An 18165-nucleotide genomic window follows, 5' to 3' on the forward strand; every position below is an offset into this window, starting at 1 on the left:
TTTAACAATGGCAGGTATTTAGAAAATGGAAGGTTACTCTCACCATCTTTCCCAATGGAAAATTTGGCTCACATGCCCAGCAGCATTTTCTGCAGATTGCGAATTCTTTCTAGCCAACATTGATGCATTGCATTGCCCCCCCCCCCCCTTCCTCATGAAGCCATGTTTCAGCTTTATATAGTGCTTTTTACAGTATTAAGAAACCCTTGAAATTTCATTGTCACTGCTAAAGTAAGAACCGCTTCATAGTAACAACAACTTTATTGTATACTTTCAAACTACTCACTTATGTAGAACTCTAGACATGTATTTATTGTGCAGTTAGATAGTACATAATTTACAAGTGTGTAGTAGCAGTGATTAATGAGAGAATAATGCAAAGTGAAGAAGCAGAAATAAATGTGGTACATATGGCAGTCAAGTAACAATGAGAAATTCTTGATGCTCCTTCAGTCATCATTCATGTACTTCATCCGTAACTTCTCCTTGATGAGAACTCCTTTAATCAGCTTCTTCCAATTTCCATATATTCTTTTCAGACGTTTCTGGAATGAAAAGCAACACGTAACATGCACAATACTTAATTACCTTAATCCCTTAATTACCTTTCTGTTTTTTTTTTGCAACTCAGCCCTAAGGAACATAAAATACTCAAACCATTGACGAACAGTTTGTTCAACATGAAAAGTAAACTCAAAACAGAAAAAAAAAGAACCTGGGCTACTATATTGTTTCCCATAAGGCACGGGAAAGTACGTGGTGGGAGCTACAACAGTTTTTCAGGTGCCGAGTAGTGTTATTGCCCACTACCATCACCACCCCACAGCTTCTGAAAATGACAGACAATGCAGTCTCACACGCACAAGCTTGTAAATTATAGTGCATAACATGCGAAAACAATCAGGAAGCGCGTCCACTAAACCCATTAACTACAAAACTGCACTAGCTATTTTCCGGACTGCTCTGCCAGGGGCGTAGCCAGGGGGGGGGGGAGGGTTGGGGGGGTTCAACCCCCCCTCCCTGAAAATTTTCAATTTTGCTTGCGTATATATACACGCACACATACATACGCACGTACGAACATACATAAAGTACGGTTGAACACCCCCCCCCCCCCCGAAAAAATTTCTGGCTACGCCCCTGTGCTCTGCCTATGCCACGCAGCATGCCTTCTTACGTTCACTGTTATATAGACTTTGACTGCACCACGAAACACACAAATTTGTAGAGTTAAGGAAGTACCCAACACATACCTCTTCTTCACGGTTGCTGATGTTTGCTTGTTCCTCTTCCCAAGCAGCCATCAGTGTATCTTTAAAACTCTTCGCACACAACCCATCCGTCAAACCTAGAAAGACGGCAGTCGTTTGGCTTATAGTTTGGTCCTGTCACTCAATGGATGAGTGAAAGAAGCCAAAGGAGAGAGTGGATAGATAGACAGGTTGTTGCTATTCATTTTTCAGCAGGTCAGAACTTGGTGACCAACATGGATGTGAAGAATGAAGACACAATGTTAAGCACTTGGTGTATGTTTGTTATTTCACGCCTCCACCTTGCCTGCTCCGCTAAGAATGAGTTTGCCAAGAGCCGCACTGTTCAGGTAGCAGCGCTACAAAACAGTTTCAAACATACTGCTGACACCCTACACATTGCACTTACACTGGGTGGACGCCACGACAGTGACCTTCGAAGCCAACGACAGCAGGAACACAATCGATGTTCAGCTTAGAAGCTACACGAGCCAGCCCAGGAGCTGCATGAGAATTGGCGTAAGTATCCAGTAAGTGGCAGCTACCTGTGTGCACAGCAGGCATAAGAGTTCGTGGGATACAAGACCTATGAAGAATGTGGACATTTCTATAGCCTGGGGACGTAGCCTGGAATCCAGATCTGCAGTCTGCACAACATATGTGCCCAACGTAGTTCTGTGCTACTGGCTGGAAACAAAAACTAAGTGAGAATACTATTAGCCCCGAGAACGAACACTGGCGGCGCGGCAGTCGCGGCTATGTGACGTCACGGCAAGGACTCGCTTGCTCCGCGGCCGAGGATCGCCTTTTTCTGCGCCCGCCGGGTACCCGCTCTTTCGCGACACGGTGGTGATTACTGCTCATTCTTTTGATGCAAATCACCCAAGGGAGAAGGTAGAAGCTTACACTACTAGCGAAAGTTTAATAAGCTGTAGAAAGTTTGGATAATATAGCTTATAACAGGCAATTCCCGCCCGAACGGAAGCTTCACCGTGAAATTGGTGATGCACGATAGCAAGACATTCGTTGTTTTCACCGCGTACTCCCAGACATCGGTGCTAAAAAATTTATGCTAATGGTTCTAACTTCATTACAGCGTGGCGTAGACTCCACGGTTAGAACACGCGTCCCGAAGATTACAAATTAAATTAGGACGTTTTCAATTCACTAACTACATAGCGGCTTATCGTACAAGTTATGTATGCCTTTGCAGATTATCTAGGTGATTTGACACAATTGCGCTTTCTGCTACAGAAGACTTTAGATGAATCTGTCTATCGTAAAGAATCACTTAATACATCCGGGGAAATTAAACAGAATAATACTGCCACGCACATAGTGGTTTCAGAAATTCTGAAGTGTCAGTATACTTGGATTATGTAACATTTCTTCTCAACCCTCGTCTGAGATTATGTGGCCATATACCCTGATTTGCATGAACGGCTAGTCTGATCAACCGCCAGGTCACAAGCGGTAATGTTGAATTCTCGTGAGAGCACTGTTGATAACAATCGTCTGCAAAAACAAACACCTGAAAGTCGAAATGAGCGTTTTGAACTGTTTTCGATAGCACTCTCAGTGACGTGGCGCAAGTATTAATTGAATGTCCTTCGCCTTAATGAGTCAATAATGATCTCACACGTCATGTCCACAAAAAGGTTCATGATGCTCAGGGGTATATCAAACGCAAAAAAAAAAATAAATTATTTTATGAGCTGGCTAGCTAAACTAGTACTTATACTAGTGTAACAACGCCGTTGCTACGATGCTGCATGAAGACACAATCAGACAGCAATAAGGAGTTTCCGCAATTAACCTCAACTTTTTATGTTGTGAAATGAAGCCCTGAAATTATTGCGAGAAAAACGTGAAACTAAACAACATGATGAGTAGCGAGTACACAAGAAAAACAAACACAACAATTGCGGGAGTATTCTCGGGCGAGCGCTTTCGAGATATTTTGCGAAGCTCAATACTGCATGCGCTTTCGTAATCGTGCGCGAGGCTTAGCACACCGACAAGAACGCTGTCCGCCGATTGCGGATGCGTCCGATGCAAATAACACTTGTGGAGGCGAAGCCATCATATTTTTTAAAGGAATCGCCCGTTAACAACGCAACCTAATAATGTGAATAAGGTGTGTTGCGTGTCAAGACCCCGACATGACTGTGAGACACGCTGCAGATTATTTTGATTGCCTCGAATTCTTTAACGTGCTCCTGTATCTAAGCAGAGGAATGTTGCTTTTCACACCCGTCGGAATGTAGCTGCTGTCGTCGCGAATCAAACCCATCCCCGAAGTTAGCAGCGCGACACAACAACAAACCTGATCACCCGGGCACCGTTGGGGACTGTGAAAAAAAAAATGCATATGACTTTTTGTCGTTTTACTAGGAACATTATCGATGCTGTTTTCGTCATTCATCTGATGCTTGAGACAGGCAAAAAGCGAACGTAAACAGCAGAACAGCGCACGAAGCAAGTGCGTGATATGCCGGTGCGTCACGGCGGGCGTCGAAGAGTCCTTGCCGTGACGTCATCCACGCCTCCCGCCAGGCGGCGCCACCCCAACTTCTCGGGGCCAATAGCTTTTTTTATATGCATGCTCGGAATCCTTCTTTGCCAACTGTATTGTCAGTGAAACTTGTAGGCTGATTAGTTCATTAATAGCACGCACAACATTCTTGGCTACTTGCATCGCAATTTTTATTCTGCTCCTTCAAGTTTAAATTTCTCACTTTATAACAACACTCTGATAAGACCCAAGTTGGATCATGTGTCAGCAGTGTGGAACTCGTGTCAAGAAAATTTTATTACTTCTCTTGAACTTGTTCAGAATAATGCCGTTGGCTTAATCTTTTCTAACTATATAATTTAACTACAGGCATAACAGCTATGAATACGAATCTCAGTTTTCTATTATTTCCCCTTTTTTTTATGCCGGGGTCTACCATGGCTCCGCTGACGCATTTCCGTCACGGATATGACGTTGTAAAATAAAAGACTAACATATGCAAAGAAAAAAACTATATTAAAAAGTTCCGTCACCGGGAGTCGAACTTACGCGATCGCCAGCGCGCAGCGCGAAACGACTTCGCCACAGACGGCATGTTCTTCGTATGCTAACGGATAGCTATTTATGTACACCATTTGCCGGTGGCGGTACTCGAGATCGGCGGCACAGCGTGTTTTCGTTATCACTAGCGAGATGGCGCGATGGGCTCGAAGAGCGCGCTTTAAAAGTCGTCCCCCACGCGGACGCGCCCCGACAGGGCGTGGTCGCTCGTGCGGGCTCTTATCTCGTGATCTCCGTGGTTTCGCTCTGCCTGCAAGTTTCCGTTGAGAGCACGAAGGTCACCTCGCACCGCAGCGGCCGCTTTGCGAAAGGAGCGCGCTGCAACGCAGAAATTGTTACACTGTGACTGTTCGCGCTCATCCTGTGTATGTTCGTTCCGCGTGTCCTTCTGCTTGACAGCGCATTGCAAGTTTTGGAACTTTGAACATTACAATTTGTGCTTAGCGTTCATTGCTTCGCACTTGGGGCGAAGAATGCACAACAAACGCTCAACTACGTCTGTGAGGACACGTTTCACTTTCGTGTTATACCGATTCCTATGACAGAGGGATCAGCCATGTTTTTTTTCAAAGAGATATCCCGCTTAATTCTGTACCGAGAAGTCAATACACGAGCAAATATGATAATAGCAGGCTGCAAGCCACTGACCAGAATGCATGTGTGCATCTAAATTGGGCTGTTTCAGATTGGACTTGCTGGACCTTTGATGTTTTGTTATTAAAACATAGATCTTAAGCTGGGAGTGAGACGTATGTATTAACTGTGAGACTGCTTTGAGCTTGCCATCTTATGTTCCTTGTAGCAACAGAACACTTGCGATACTCATGTTCATTACATCAATATCTGCCTTCAATCTCATGATAGAAGACGCAACTTTACTCGCATCTTCCTGAAATCCAAGTTATTTTGTTACTAAACTGCGAGCACCTCTCATGCCATGCACGGTCAGCACAAGGAATTGACACAGCACTGACCTCTGAGGTGCACAGTGCCAACAGGGAGCATGCAGCTTTTGAAGAGTTCCACATTGCCCCACTCGTTGCGGGGCACCTTGCCATTGAAGGCAATAGGTGGCATGTATGGCTCAGTCTGCCAATGGCCAAACAGCTCCAGGGGCTGCTCCTTAAGTATCTGCCCAGAAAACTGCATTCACAAAACGTTAGCACACTTTAAATGGATACACTACTAAAGCATGCTGCAGCACTGTTCCTCTTTTGTCATTACTGCACTGTGTGGCAATATGGGAGCACATGCACCTTCCATAAAGCTGACAAACCTGTGCTGCAAAGAGGCAACATTGGTTTTGGACAATGTTGCCTTGCCTCAGGGACAAGAAAAACCTGCATCTTGTGTCTACTGTTTGGTGTGCATCAAGTGGCACAAATTAACCTTTTGTTGACAGTCAAAGGTACTGCTGTGCCTTAAAGGGACACTAAAGTGAAGCAATAAATTAGTTTAGACTGATAAATTATACTCTGAAAACTCTAGTGTTATTAATTTAACAAACATAGGTTTATTAGTTAATATGAAAATCAATGTTGAAAATCTCATTTTTATATTTGCCGCCGAAATCTCCGATGACGACGTCATGTATTCTAAAGTTTTTATATATTTTGGCCATATTGGCTCAATGAAATTACCTGAAACTCAGTATGTTAAGTCTCTATTCTCTCAGAAGACAATGCAGTTCACTTTTACCGATTAGAAACTACACAGGCCATGGTAGATGCCACCAAAATCTATGACGTCACGATGACAGGTGCGGGAACTGCAAGTTGATGTCACCACCCGCATTTTTTTTGCACATATTCTCACTTACCAAGCATCTTCTCGCAGCAAGCATGGTGTTTTTGGTACCATGAAAGAGTAATTTACTAACACCAGAAAAATCGTTTTTCTCTTTAGTCTCCCTTCAAGTATACATGTTAGTCGTGCTTTATTTTATATCTAGATATCCAGCTTACAGTTTTAAACAGACAGATCTCCATACCTTGTCGTACTTTGGCCTGGCCTTGACAATTTTGTATGGCTGCTCCTTGATGCGCACCATGCGTGCTTCTCGAAGCCACGTTTCCCTTGAGCGCAGTGTGTGAATGCACTCCCTTGCATAAACAGGCTCTCCTCGTACAAATCCAAGAGTCGGGGCATCTGGCGGATAGATGGCTTCGAATTTCAGCAGGTGACGCTTTAAGGCATACAGAGGATGGTTCTTGAACCTGCATGGGACACGAAGAACACGTTATGCTTCCTAACATCTCTCTACAGAAGTATACATGAACAAATTGATGACAAATCATTCAGTACATTACTGCCTGACATGGAAACACAAGGCAAAGAACGAGAGCTTCTCAGCTAACAATGGCAAGGTGTCCACAAAAAGTCTATAGTCTATAACTTGACTACTGCTTACATATACTGGCCCTCTGAGCAACAACTGAAGCCCACATTGCAGCTCATAAATGGTGTGGAAGTAAACCTGTTTAAGTTCTGGGGCCACATGAATAACTAATCACTTTTAGTGATAATTCTATGTCAGGCAGCGACACCATCACTGCCTCAATGTAACAACGATGTTGATACTATAAGAATGCAGCTGCATACATTTAGTTAATGAAAAGGTGAGGATTACAACTACGCCTGTAACAAGCACTTCTCAAGAGCAAATTCTATTGATTTATACGAGATGAAACTGAAAGCAGCATCTGTGATAAATCAATATGGAAATTTTTCACTGAGATTTTATATATGAGGTGTTCCCAGGTGACCCAAGGAAGGCATCTGCATGGCTCTTATAGATTGTCAGTTTTATTTGATCAGACTCCTACAATACTAAAAAAAATGAAGTATTTCTATTAGACAAGTACCTAGGTTTCATTCAGGTATAAGTGAAAATTTTAGATTTCACTTAAAGTATTTAGATTTAAAACATTAGCAGAGCTATGGCTTATAGCTCTGCTGTGTTCCTGTGGCTTTGCATTGAGGCAAGTTTTGCACGAACGATATTCTCAGCTGAGTGGAGCTTTAAGGTATTTGACAGTATTTTTAAACAGCACAAAACCAAGGGCGAACTTACTCAGCAATGCTTGCAGGCATTGGCTGCCGTTGAAGCTTGGACTGTATTTGGGTATTTTCCACACGCTCTCGCTCACAGTCGGTGGGACTGAAAGGCTTTAAAGACTCTTCCCACCATTTTGGATCGATCCTCTTCTTTTTCACCGATGTTAACCAACCTGAGGCGTATTTCCTCGTAATGTCTTTCACCTTGTTGCTGTTATCAAAGCTGACAATGTAGTACAACGGTTCTCGAATGTTGCTCTCCGTTATGCTGCCAACTGATCCATGAACTACATCAACTGCAATCCATTTTGAATCCTTTGGAGTAAACACTTCAACCCAGTGTTCAATACTGTCGTTTATGTCTTGTGCAAGTCTATGTGCATTTTCTTCTGCAGTCTTTCCTTTCTTCCAGACTTCTTGGCTGACGAATCATTGTGAACCTTTTTTTCTTGCCTGGTGCCTTCTTCGGCTTCGCAACTTCGAAGTCACTGTCCACCTCATCAGATTCACTGGGCACCCTTTGAGCCTTTTTTTTGCTAGGAGCTTTGATCTCCGGGTTTCCTTCCGGAGCTTTTCTTCCGGGTTTTACGTCAGTCTTCAACAGCTGCACAGCGTCGAGAGGCACGGGATACAGGGACATGCAGAAACGAGCTTCAATCTGCAGGCACCTTACAATGACCAGAAATAGAAATGCATAATCTCTCGCATTTTGAACCACCTTGGTTGTTAATGCCACTGTAAGGTCGTCGTGCAGGGCACGACAACTGGTGTGCGGGCCTAACTTGCACACAAATATTTGGTGAACAGCCTAGACATGCGCTCGACATCCAGAAGCGTGACTGTTTTCCCAGCGTAAGCCATGAATTCGAAGGAAGCAAAGAAAGCACAACACCGTGCAGAGTCTGGTCCAGCATAAGGCTGTTCAGCTTCAGACCGTGCGCCAGGAGACAGAGAAGATGCACCTTGTGTTTCAAAACATGGACTTCCTTGCGCACCCTGTTAATCCGGCGCCTCATCTCTGCTACTTCTGGATCAAACTTGGCTTTCTTGCGCTTTCCAGTCATCACGGGCTCCTTTAGTGTGATTGTGATTCCATTTTCAGGAACAACTGGTGCATAGCTATCAAGATCTGCTCCTTCTGGAACTTCCTCCCAATCAGATTCACTCGAGCTCTCATTTTTCTCAACCTTTGTTCTTTGTGGCATGGTTTTCTTATTTTTCATGTGTTGTTTCTCTACTCTGGCAACGTTACTTTTGCTGTGGCTTTTGCTTGGGTTTCCATCATGTGGCTAGTTTTGCCAGCTTTCTTACTGCTTTTACCAGATGACACTGAAGACTTAGCTGTCTTCGCAGCTTGAAACTGCCTGCTTCTAGTTTTGACTGGAGACCGTGCATCCTGGCTAGAAGCAGGCTGTTTTGCAGGCGATATTGATGAATTTTTGGCAGTTCTTTTAGATTTTAGCTGTTTGGACTTTGGCGCGTCATTTACAGTGTAAGAGCAAGAGGCTTGTGGTTCGTTTTCAAGTAGCATAGCACTGATGACGTCTTTCAACGATTCAGAAGAGTTGCCGTCGCCCGCACGTTCTTTCAACGCAACCTCGTCCATCTGAATTGACAGCAGTGCAGCTCCTTGATTGGTAGAGTCAGCTGGGTTGTGCTTTTTTCGACTGGTACAGGAGAGACTTATTGAAACCGGGTAAACTTTCGAGCTGAAGCCTTCTTTCGGATGGATTTTTAACGGAATTAAGCGGGTTCAGAGTCGAGTTATTCGCTCTTTTATTTGTGACAGTTTCGGAATCTTGACCGCCTGTATATATTGCTTCTTAGGCACCTTTTCGGTTTCTTTTTGGCGTCAACACGTGAGTCGCTATCGTCATCGCTTGATGTACCACCTTCAGACAAGTCAACTCCTAAACTCGCGAGCTCAAAAGGTTCATCGGCAGAGCTTTCCGAAACATGCGTAGGTTCAAGGTCTATGCGCTTACTTTTCTTCACCGGAATGTCATCCTCAAACTCATCCGACGAGTCTTGCTTTTTCGGGGGCCTGTATTCGTCCTCTGATGAAGAACAATCCGATACGTACTTTCATCGCTGTCAACATCCATATCTTCATTGCCCGATTTCTGCGCCGAAGCTGGGGTAACGTTCTTGTTAAGTAGCCTAGACGATCGCCTTGTGGCCATTGTGTATGTTTCGACGGCGACACGTTCGTTTTCACACCAGCACCTTTGCCGAGATGAGACAGTTCAGTTAGGTTAGAGCAACCATTGGAGGTTCACGCTGTGGTAAAGAGACTGCCTAGCATTTGTTCCTCGCGCACATATTCAAATGTCAAAACAGTTAAGCACGTGTACGCGTATTCTTGGCATCAGTCAGATCACGCCGCCCGTTTCGCTTAGCAACAACTAAAACATGTTTTAACCCGTCTTACATTATTGGATTGGATCGGCTGGTGTCAGCTTTTTCTGGATTTCTGCAATTCTGGTTTCTGGCCTGTTTCTGACTATTGGGGGAGAGCGCCAGAAAACAAAACAATTGTCAAATGTTATGCTTTTAAATATTGCTGAGATAAAGATTGGAAAAAAAGTTCAGAGGCACAGCGGCGATCAGAGCATCAGCCATGAGTCTTCTTCTTCACACTGAGATAAAGATTGGAAAAAAAGTTTCGAAAGCTACAAACATGGCATGGCGTTCTGCTGGTACGTGTTCAGTTGCGGTACCAAAGTGCATGGCCTGGATGGCTGGAAGATTCATTGTATCATGCTGTCAACGCTGTCAACGACGTGGGTAACGTGCATTTGTTATTTAATTTTACCGCGCACATCATAAAAACGTTATCTGCGCATGATGCTGCTGTGTTGTTGCTCAACTGTCGCAACAATCTCGCCTTTTACGCTGAGCTTTGTTCAATATAACTTTCTGCACTTGCTGGTTCGTCAACTTGAAAAAAAAAAAAAATGATGGCTTTGCGTTGGCAAATATCGATGCAAGTGTTGTCTGAAAGCACATAATTGTTTCCTTGTTTGCTGCGCGGCAAAGCGTGGATTTTGACATTGCTTTTCGCATAGTTCTGATTCTTTGGGGCATAGTCATGTGGCAGCATGCCCGGGCACGTGCCTTTGATAGCGAGCAAAAAACGAAACTCGACAACGCCCGCCTGCCAAGTGCCCCACTTCACGATCGATGGCGTGACCTCTCCGGAAAAAATAATGCTACACTTTGCGCCTTGCAGGACCTCAAACATTTTTCAACCAACCAACCACCTAGGGCAATAATAGCTCTTCCATGTGGGCATCATGAAGAGTATGCGGACAAAGACGAATTCGGAACTTTTGTCTTGACGAATCGAGAAAGTAACAATGCAGTTAAATACGATATTGCTGCGAAATTTTGCTCAAGTATAGAAACCGGTAAGAGTTAGTACGATGTGCTTAAAATGATGCATGTCTTTTGGACCCAAGCACAGACGTGCGCAGCAGGGGCGTAGCCAGAAATTTTTTTCGGGGGGGGGTTCAACCATACTTTATGTATGTTCGTGCGTGTGCATGTGTGTGTGCGTGCCTATATACGCAAGCACAATTGAAAAATTTCGGGGGGGGGGGTTGAACCCCCCCCCCCCTTGGCTACGCCCCTGGTGCGCAGGGTTCCCACCAGGGGGGGGGATGCAGTGTTCCATCACAGCCCCCACCCCCTGGTCGAGTGAGATAGACCACATGCTTCACAATAGATGAAAAAAATCCACAGCATATCCACAGGGTGAATGATGATGAGTGGGGCGAAGCTCCGGAGGAGCTTCGCCCGTGTATATATTACCGTGTATATATATTACCGTGTAATATATATATATTACCGTGTAAACCGTGTATATTAAAGGAGCACTGACATCAAATTTCAAGATCGAGATGTGCCCATCATTCGATCGCTTGGTATGCATAGGTCTTCTTGGCCAAATTTGAACGGCATCCGTCGCGTGGAAGTTATTTTAATTCGATGTCAAACAGCGTAGGAGAAAAAACAAAAATCGGCTGCCCTGCAACATCGACACTAGTGCTACCTGTTCGGTGTGATACATTGCACAAAATCACCCCGAGTGACGATACGCTAGTAACAATGACGTCGACGATCTCTGAGTGTGTTTGGAGCCGACTGCCAGCCATGCTTTCACTCTCTTTGCTGTGTCGAAGCGTGCGGCGTGCGTTTGCGGGGCGCACATGCACAATACGACGACTGGCACCCGGCGAGGCCTATTGTTCCGCCCCCTCTCGCTTTGTTGTCGGGCTGCTCTCGAGGTAGTTTTCGTGAGGGGTCACGCGCTTAACAGGTTTAACCCATACCGAGGCACCCACATACTTTCAATCTCTACCGCGCGCGGGGCCCCGATTTGAAAACCGCGCTTTCTACGTCACCACAGCTTGAGTGCACGTGGTCTTTGACGCTCCCCGCATGGGTCGCTAGTTTCTTGTGGTTTTTAGGCGGGCGTTTTGAAGTGACGCTAAAATGGTCACAATTAACTACGCTAGAATTAGTTATACGATACGCTAGAGCATTTACGATTTAACTTAGGGATTACCAGACCCAAAGCTACAAATTACAGTAAAAAAGTCACCAACAAAAATTTTGCTGTCAGGGGTCCTTTAAACATAAAACTTTTATTGTACTGTGGTTTACGTGGTCCCTTCATTACAACGGTCCCCCAGCGTACGTCGCCGCACTAATCGAACGACTGCCTGTCTCATTTTTCAATGTGATACTCATTGAAATAGCTTCGGTACGTCGATCCGAAAATTGCGCTTAGCCGCCTCAGCTGACCCGCCTCGGCGTCACCCATGACTTCGGTCAAGCTTCTTCTTTGCGGCTCCCAGCTCCGCAAGCGTGTCACCATTTTGGTGTCAATTGCAGTGTGGATGATCGAAGAAGTATTCCCCCCAAGAATCGGCAGTTTTGGTTTCATTTCCGAGACACCGCCAGGGCCGAATTGCGATGCAGGTTATTGGAGATAACGGCGGCCCAGACATGGGCGTCGGCAGGGGGGGGGGGTTGCGAAAGGGGAGAGAGAAACAACATTTATTGAAAAAAAAATGTAGTTCATTGCGGGTGGGGCCCTTCTTCCAAGGCGGGCCTGACTTAGGGTTGCCAGTTGGCTTCCCAGAGTCCGTTCAGCGAGTCGCGCCTCACACGACCACGTGTGTATTGGGTGCGTATGTCCTGTGTCGACTGTAGCCGGTCGCTCGGGACAGCGGTAGGTTATGTGCGTGAGTGTTGGAATATCTCCGCACCACGGGCATGCGTTGGGATATCTCTCTGGGTGCATGACGTGAAGCCTATGCAGATTCGGATAGGTATTGGTCTGCAGGCGGCGCCAGTCCCGCGCTTGGTGTCTGTCGAGGTCCTTGTGAGGAGGTGCCCCGATGCGGCGATCTAATCTTTGTTTGTCTAGGATGCCACGCCGTGTCACCCCATCATCTGTGTCCTCTTCAGTGGCGGGTCGTCCTGGGGCTCGGCCGCTGAGTACTCGAGCTTGGCAATGAACTAGTTCATTGCCATCCTGGCCCGTATGGGCCGGACACCAGACTATCCCGTGATCAAAGTGGAGTTCGCTTCCCAGTAGCTGGATGGCCTTCGTTGCGTTACTATGCCCTTGAGGTACATTCGACAAGCTGCCTGCGAGTCTGAGACCACGTCGGCAGAGATACCTTGTTGGTCTGCCATCGAATGGGCGAGAGCGATAGCAGTTGCCTCGGCTGCCGCGGAGGATGAAGTATGGTCGCGGAGTTGGCAAGTTTGCCCCGGTTGACTACAGCGAGAGCGTAGGCGGGAGCTTGCCCTTGCTGCTTTTGGGTAGGGACAAACGTCTGTATAGTAAAAGTCAGGGTGGTAGTTAGTCGTTGGAGCTCTGTACTCGAGCTTTTGCGGCGTCCTTTATGGTGATCTGGATGCATATTGCGGGGGATAGGCTGCGTCACGCATGCGTTGTCTGAGATTTTGTGAGAGTAGGTCGGTGGCTTCTGAACCAATATTGCGGCGAGATTGGAAATCCGAGGCTTTGTAAGAGAAATTTCCCCTGTGGTGTGCCGCAGAGCCTTTCTCGCTGGGAGACTGAGTGTGGCAGCTGCCACCTCCTCGAAAGTATTGTGACACCCAGTGCTAGCAGGTGTTGAGTGCTGTACTGGTAGGTAGTCCAAGGGCAGCTTTAGTCGCAAGTCGAATTAATATGTCGGCTTGCTCCTGCTCTGTTTTTGCGGGTTACCTGGAAAGGGAGGGCGTAGGTAAGCCGGCTCACAACCAGTGCTTGCACAAGCCTCAGCGTGTCGTGTCAGTCATGCTATTATTTCCTCTGGATATTCTTCTAATAAGTCCTGTCAGGCTTTTATTGTATACCTCAGCTTATCCAGGGCTACCTTGACGCTCGTTGTTTTCTTGAATGTCCAAAGGGTGATATCGTCTGCATACATTGCAAAGCCAAGGCGGGTTTCATGAGTCAGCGTTTATGGCCAATCTGCGTAGCCCGACATTGAAAGAAAGGGAGACAATACAGAACCTTGCGGTGTGCCTTGATTGGCATACTTAAGGGGTTGGATTTTATAGGACCCATGGCGAGGGTTGCAGTGCGGTTGCGCAAAAAAGTTTCAACATAGTTGTAAATGCGTTGGCCACATCCAATATCTTCCAATCCTTGCAGTATCGTTTCGTGAGAGATAGTGTCAAATGCTCTGTGCACATCCAATGCCAAGATTATGTATCCAGACTGCCCGAGGGTTGGATTCAATACTCCTCCCTGAGTATGAGAAAAATGTCCTGTGCGAGACACCTCTGCGGAAGCCGAACATCATATTGGGCATGAGCTGCTGTGTTTCAACATGTAATTCAAGTCGCTGCAATATGAATTTTTCAAACAGCTTCCCCAGACACGAAGTCAAAGAAATATGACGAAGGTTATTCAGTGTTTTGGGTTACCTGGGTTTGGGTATGAGGACTATATGGCCTTTTTCCACGGGGCGGGTAGGTTCCTTGTGGTGTCCAAATTTGGCTGTAAAGTAGTCAGTGAGATCTTGTAATGTTCCTCTGTATAGATTCCTGATCCTAGCGTTGGTGACACCCATCAGGTCCCGGGGCACGTTTCTTTGGAAGCTTTGAGCGGCTGAATAAAGCTCCTCCACCGTGATTGGAGCGCTGTAAGTTTGGATTGGGTGACCCCATGTATTGTCGCCAGTTGCATTTCCCGACGTCGAGGACCTGGCACTGCCAATATAGATTTTTGCAAGCTCCTCGAGAAGTTGGTCGGCGCTCCCGTATATTCAGCGGCTAGTTTTGTTATGTATTTGTCGTTTCAGTTCTCGTGCTAGCAGGATCTATCATTGCACGCAAGATGGCCCAAGTTTTTTTGGTTCCTAAGGTGCCTTTTAATGAGTCGCAGAAAGTTCGCCAATTGTTTTGTGTGAGCACTGCAGCGTAGGTGTTGGCTTCATCAGTTAGCTGGGCGATTCGCTGCTTCAATTTACGGTAAGCCTTTGGCGTTTCCATCTTTTCACAAGGCCCCGTCGGGCCTCCCACAGGTGTGCTAGGTGGTTGTCTATTGCCGGTCTGTCCACTGTGGCTTGGTACATCTTTGTAAATTTAGCATAGATTTCAGTGATGTATTCTCCCCGCTCTTGCGCTGTGGCTGGTTTGTGGAGTCTGTTCTCATGTGCATCACGGTATTTCTTCCAGTCTGTTAACTTCGTTTTCCCCAGCGGCCGTCTAAAGCGGGTGGCGTTGCACTTGTATCTGTGTTATATAATGGCTCACTTCCGAGGGTTTTCCCCGAGGTTATTCCATTGCACCTGCCGCATGTTGTTTGTAAAGGCAAGGTCTGGGGTGGTGTCTCCTGTGACGCTATTTCCTAGTCTGGTGGTACACCTGGAGGCGTAAGTAGCTCTAGATTGTAGTGTTGGGTTACTTCCAACAGCTTTGTTCCTTTCGGACGATCTACTCTATAGCCCCAGGTAGTCGCTCCCCCACGCGTTTGAAGTCGCCCAGAAAAAATAAGCGATCATTGCCGGTTATGTTGGTATTGAGTGCATATAGCAGTCTGTCAAAGTCCGCCGAACGCGCCTGAGGTGGGCTGTATACATTGCAGATTACTACTTTGGGACGCCCCTTCTTTGCTGGCCATATAGTGAGCGTTTGTGAGGTAATTTCTGGGGTGGAGTGGCTATCGTATGTAACTGCCAAGTCCTTCTTCACCAGCAATGCCACTCTGGGATCTGCGCTGTCTGATAGTAGGCGATAGCCTAGTGAGCGGTTTCGAGCCCTTGCCAGCTTCCTGTAAACAGATTACATCAGGTTGAATCAATGCTGCACGGACGTATTGTGTTAGAGAGGCGTGTTTGTTTTAAGAGAACGGCAGTTCCAAGACCACAACGTGAGATTCTCCTGCGACCGAAAGTTCTTAGCCATGATTAGGGAAATTGCTGCTGCAGGCAGGTCCTTCTGTATCTGATGTTACAACTACCTTCGCTCCTGGGCACCTGGAGTCGGTACTGGGCTTCCGTCTCCTCTTTAGGGCGCTCTGAAGGGTTTCATCTACATGGCGTTTAAGCTCTTGAAATTCTTGATAAAGAAGCTGAAATTGTTGGCTTGTTTGCTGTTGTAAACTTACTTGTAATTGTTCTAGCAGTGCCTGTTGAAGTCCCTGCATCTGCTGGTGCGTGATAGTTGGCTGTGCAGCTTGTTCATAAGAGAGATGGGGAGTAGCTGCCGGCTCTTTGCTCTCGCTAGACCGCAGAGTAGGTGTCAGTTGTCGCACTTGTGCTTGTGCAGATTGCGTTGATTGTGGCTGTGTGTTGTCCGCCTGCCTGTGTTCTAAAAGCAGTTCTATTTTCTTCTCTAACAGGTCTATTTTCTGGGCGTAGCTGTTAAGTTGCGCTCTGAGTTGTTTGTTTTCGGTTACAACCTGCTGATACGCCTGGCTGTGTGTAAGTGGGGCGGCCGTGGAAGACGCGACGTCTGCCCACCTTACCTCTTGATCTGGAGTCTTCATCCCCTGCTGTTGCTGCTTGTTGTGCTTCTTGAGTGGAGTTGCCTGGCTAGGTTGCTGGGCTTTCCTGGTTCGTCGTCTCTTGGTTGCCTGGGGTCGTTGTTTTGAGCGAGGAGCGAGATTTAGATGGAGTCCGAGCGGGCTGTCCTCCGAGTGATGATGATGATGATGATGATGATTCCTTGATGTTTGAGAGCTTCTTCTTCTTCTTCAGAGGAAAACCATCGCGGCGGAACTTCGGAAGCTTGAGAAGGTAGTTGCTTCTCACTTCTTTCGCTGGTTCGGTTGCGCAGTGCACTGCTTAAGCCTCTTAGAGCACGCAGGATCCCGGTAAGATGAGCTTCCCCGCAAGAGGCACAATCAGTTCGCAAGGATGTCCGGTGGTGGGGTTGCGTGTGCCACAGAGTCTACAGATGGTTTTGTCAGGTTGCGGGCAAACGTCTGCACGGTGTCCCTTTTCCCTGCAGACCTTGCAAACCTGCAAGGTAGCTCTAAATGGGTGGCATATCAGTTCTCCTCCGTAAAAATAGACAGTTCGAGGAAGCTTGTCCCCATAGAAAGTGAGGGCCGCGCTCTTAGTGTTGCCTATCATTCTGGCTTTGCACAAGTTCGACGCCTTGTGTGCGTATGCGAAGATGTTGTCGTTAGAGTTTCCATAGACGTGTTGGGTTGAATGCCATGCCACCACTCCACGGAGTGCCTCTTCTCCGTAGCCACACAGGCGCGCACCGGGTGCGGTTTGCCATTGATGGCAAGTTGTTGGAGCTTCCGAACGAGGTTCAGCCACTTCGGAGTACTTAGTGGACAATATGGCAATATTAGAGCCGCGGTTGATACGCAGTATGAAAGTCTCATCCGTGAACTGGTTGTCGCAGGCTTCGATAATTGCTCTAGCGAGTGCAGGAGCAGTAATCGCTTTCAACGGCAGGCCTTGGTGCGGTCGTATGACAATTTTATAATCATCTTTAGGCAGTGAGGGAGTTTCTGTCCTCGCGATCCCATCTTTTGACTGTAACCATTTGCTTTTGCTGGGCTTGAAGCGCGGCAAGATTGCGGCGTTCCTGGGCTTGTTTCTTGCGTTGGCGAAGCGTTTGGCTAAGCTGCCAGTCCGCTCCATCAGCGTCGTGAGGATCGGATGATTTATCACTCACCAAGGCGTTGTCGTTGGCGTTCGTAAGGTCCATCGGTGTGTTAGCGCCGTTTTCTGCACGGGCGTCGCTTGTTTCAGTCACCGCGTCTCCATCCGCGTTGTCGTCCATGCCTTGGCCCAGCTGGAGACGCTCCGAGCTGTAGCATCTCTTCACCTGCCCGGCTGTCGCTGAACAGGCGTTAGGGTTGGCAGGCCATCAGCTGTGGTAGGGGTGGTTGTGGTGGCAATTTCACGATGTCTTCGTCCAGGTCTTCGGATTCACTATCGTTAGACTCCTGAAAACTTCCCGATTCTACTGAGCAACTTTCCGGACGTTATCATGAGATATCCGCCGAAAAAAGATTCAGTACTACAGAGCGTGAAGTCAGGACATCTTGCCTACTCCGCGCCCCTAGCGTCACTCCTGGTGCGAAAGGGGGTCGTCGGCGTGACCATAGAACGAACGAGGACGAAAGAGAGCGAACGCGAAGAGCCAGCGAGCAGCTGGGTTAGCGTCCTGCACATGCCTCGCGCCTGCGCGCGCTTCTAGAGACAGCGCAACGCATGCCTCTCGCGCACGGGCACGAGAAAGTGGGTTGACCTGCGAGGCTGGAAGAAGAATACCGTGCGTTGGTGG

At 47.0% G+C, this 18165-nt stretch overlaps 1 protein-coding gene across 1 annotated transcript; it reads right to left on the minus strand.

Annotated features, from left to right (window-relative positions):
• Positions 1–335: 335 nt before the first annotated feature.
• LOC119376702 (DNA repair protein complementing XP-C cells homolog) lies at positions 336–17717 on the minus strand (the record flags this gene model as incomplete). Its single annotated transcript, XM_049411466.1, is given in 9 exon segments — positions 336–545; positions 1254–1319; positions 1321–1348; positions 1660–1753; positions 5301–5469; positions 6317–6542; positions 7400–7804; positions 16377–16489; positions 17551–17717. Coding segments are annotated over 9 exon segments (1364 nt in total), but the record flags the coding sequence as incomplete, so codon positions are not given.
• Between the last annotated feature and the right edge of the window lie 448 nt (positions 17718–18165).

This window comes from Rhipicephalus sanguineus, unplaced genomic scaffold (assembly GCF_013339695.2).
Source record: "Rhipicephalus sanguineus isolate Rsan-2018 unplaced genomic scaffold, BIME_Rsan_1.4 Seq2012, whole genome shotgun sequence".
Lineage (NCBI taxonomy): Eukaryota > Metazoa > Arthropoda > Arachnida > Ixodida > Ixodidae > Rhipicephalus > Rhipicephalus sanguineus.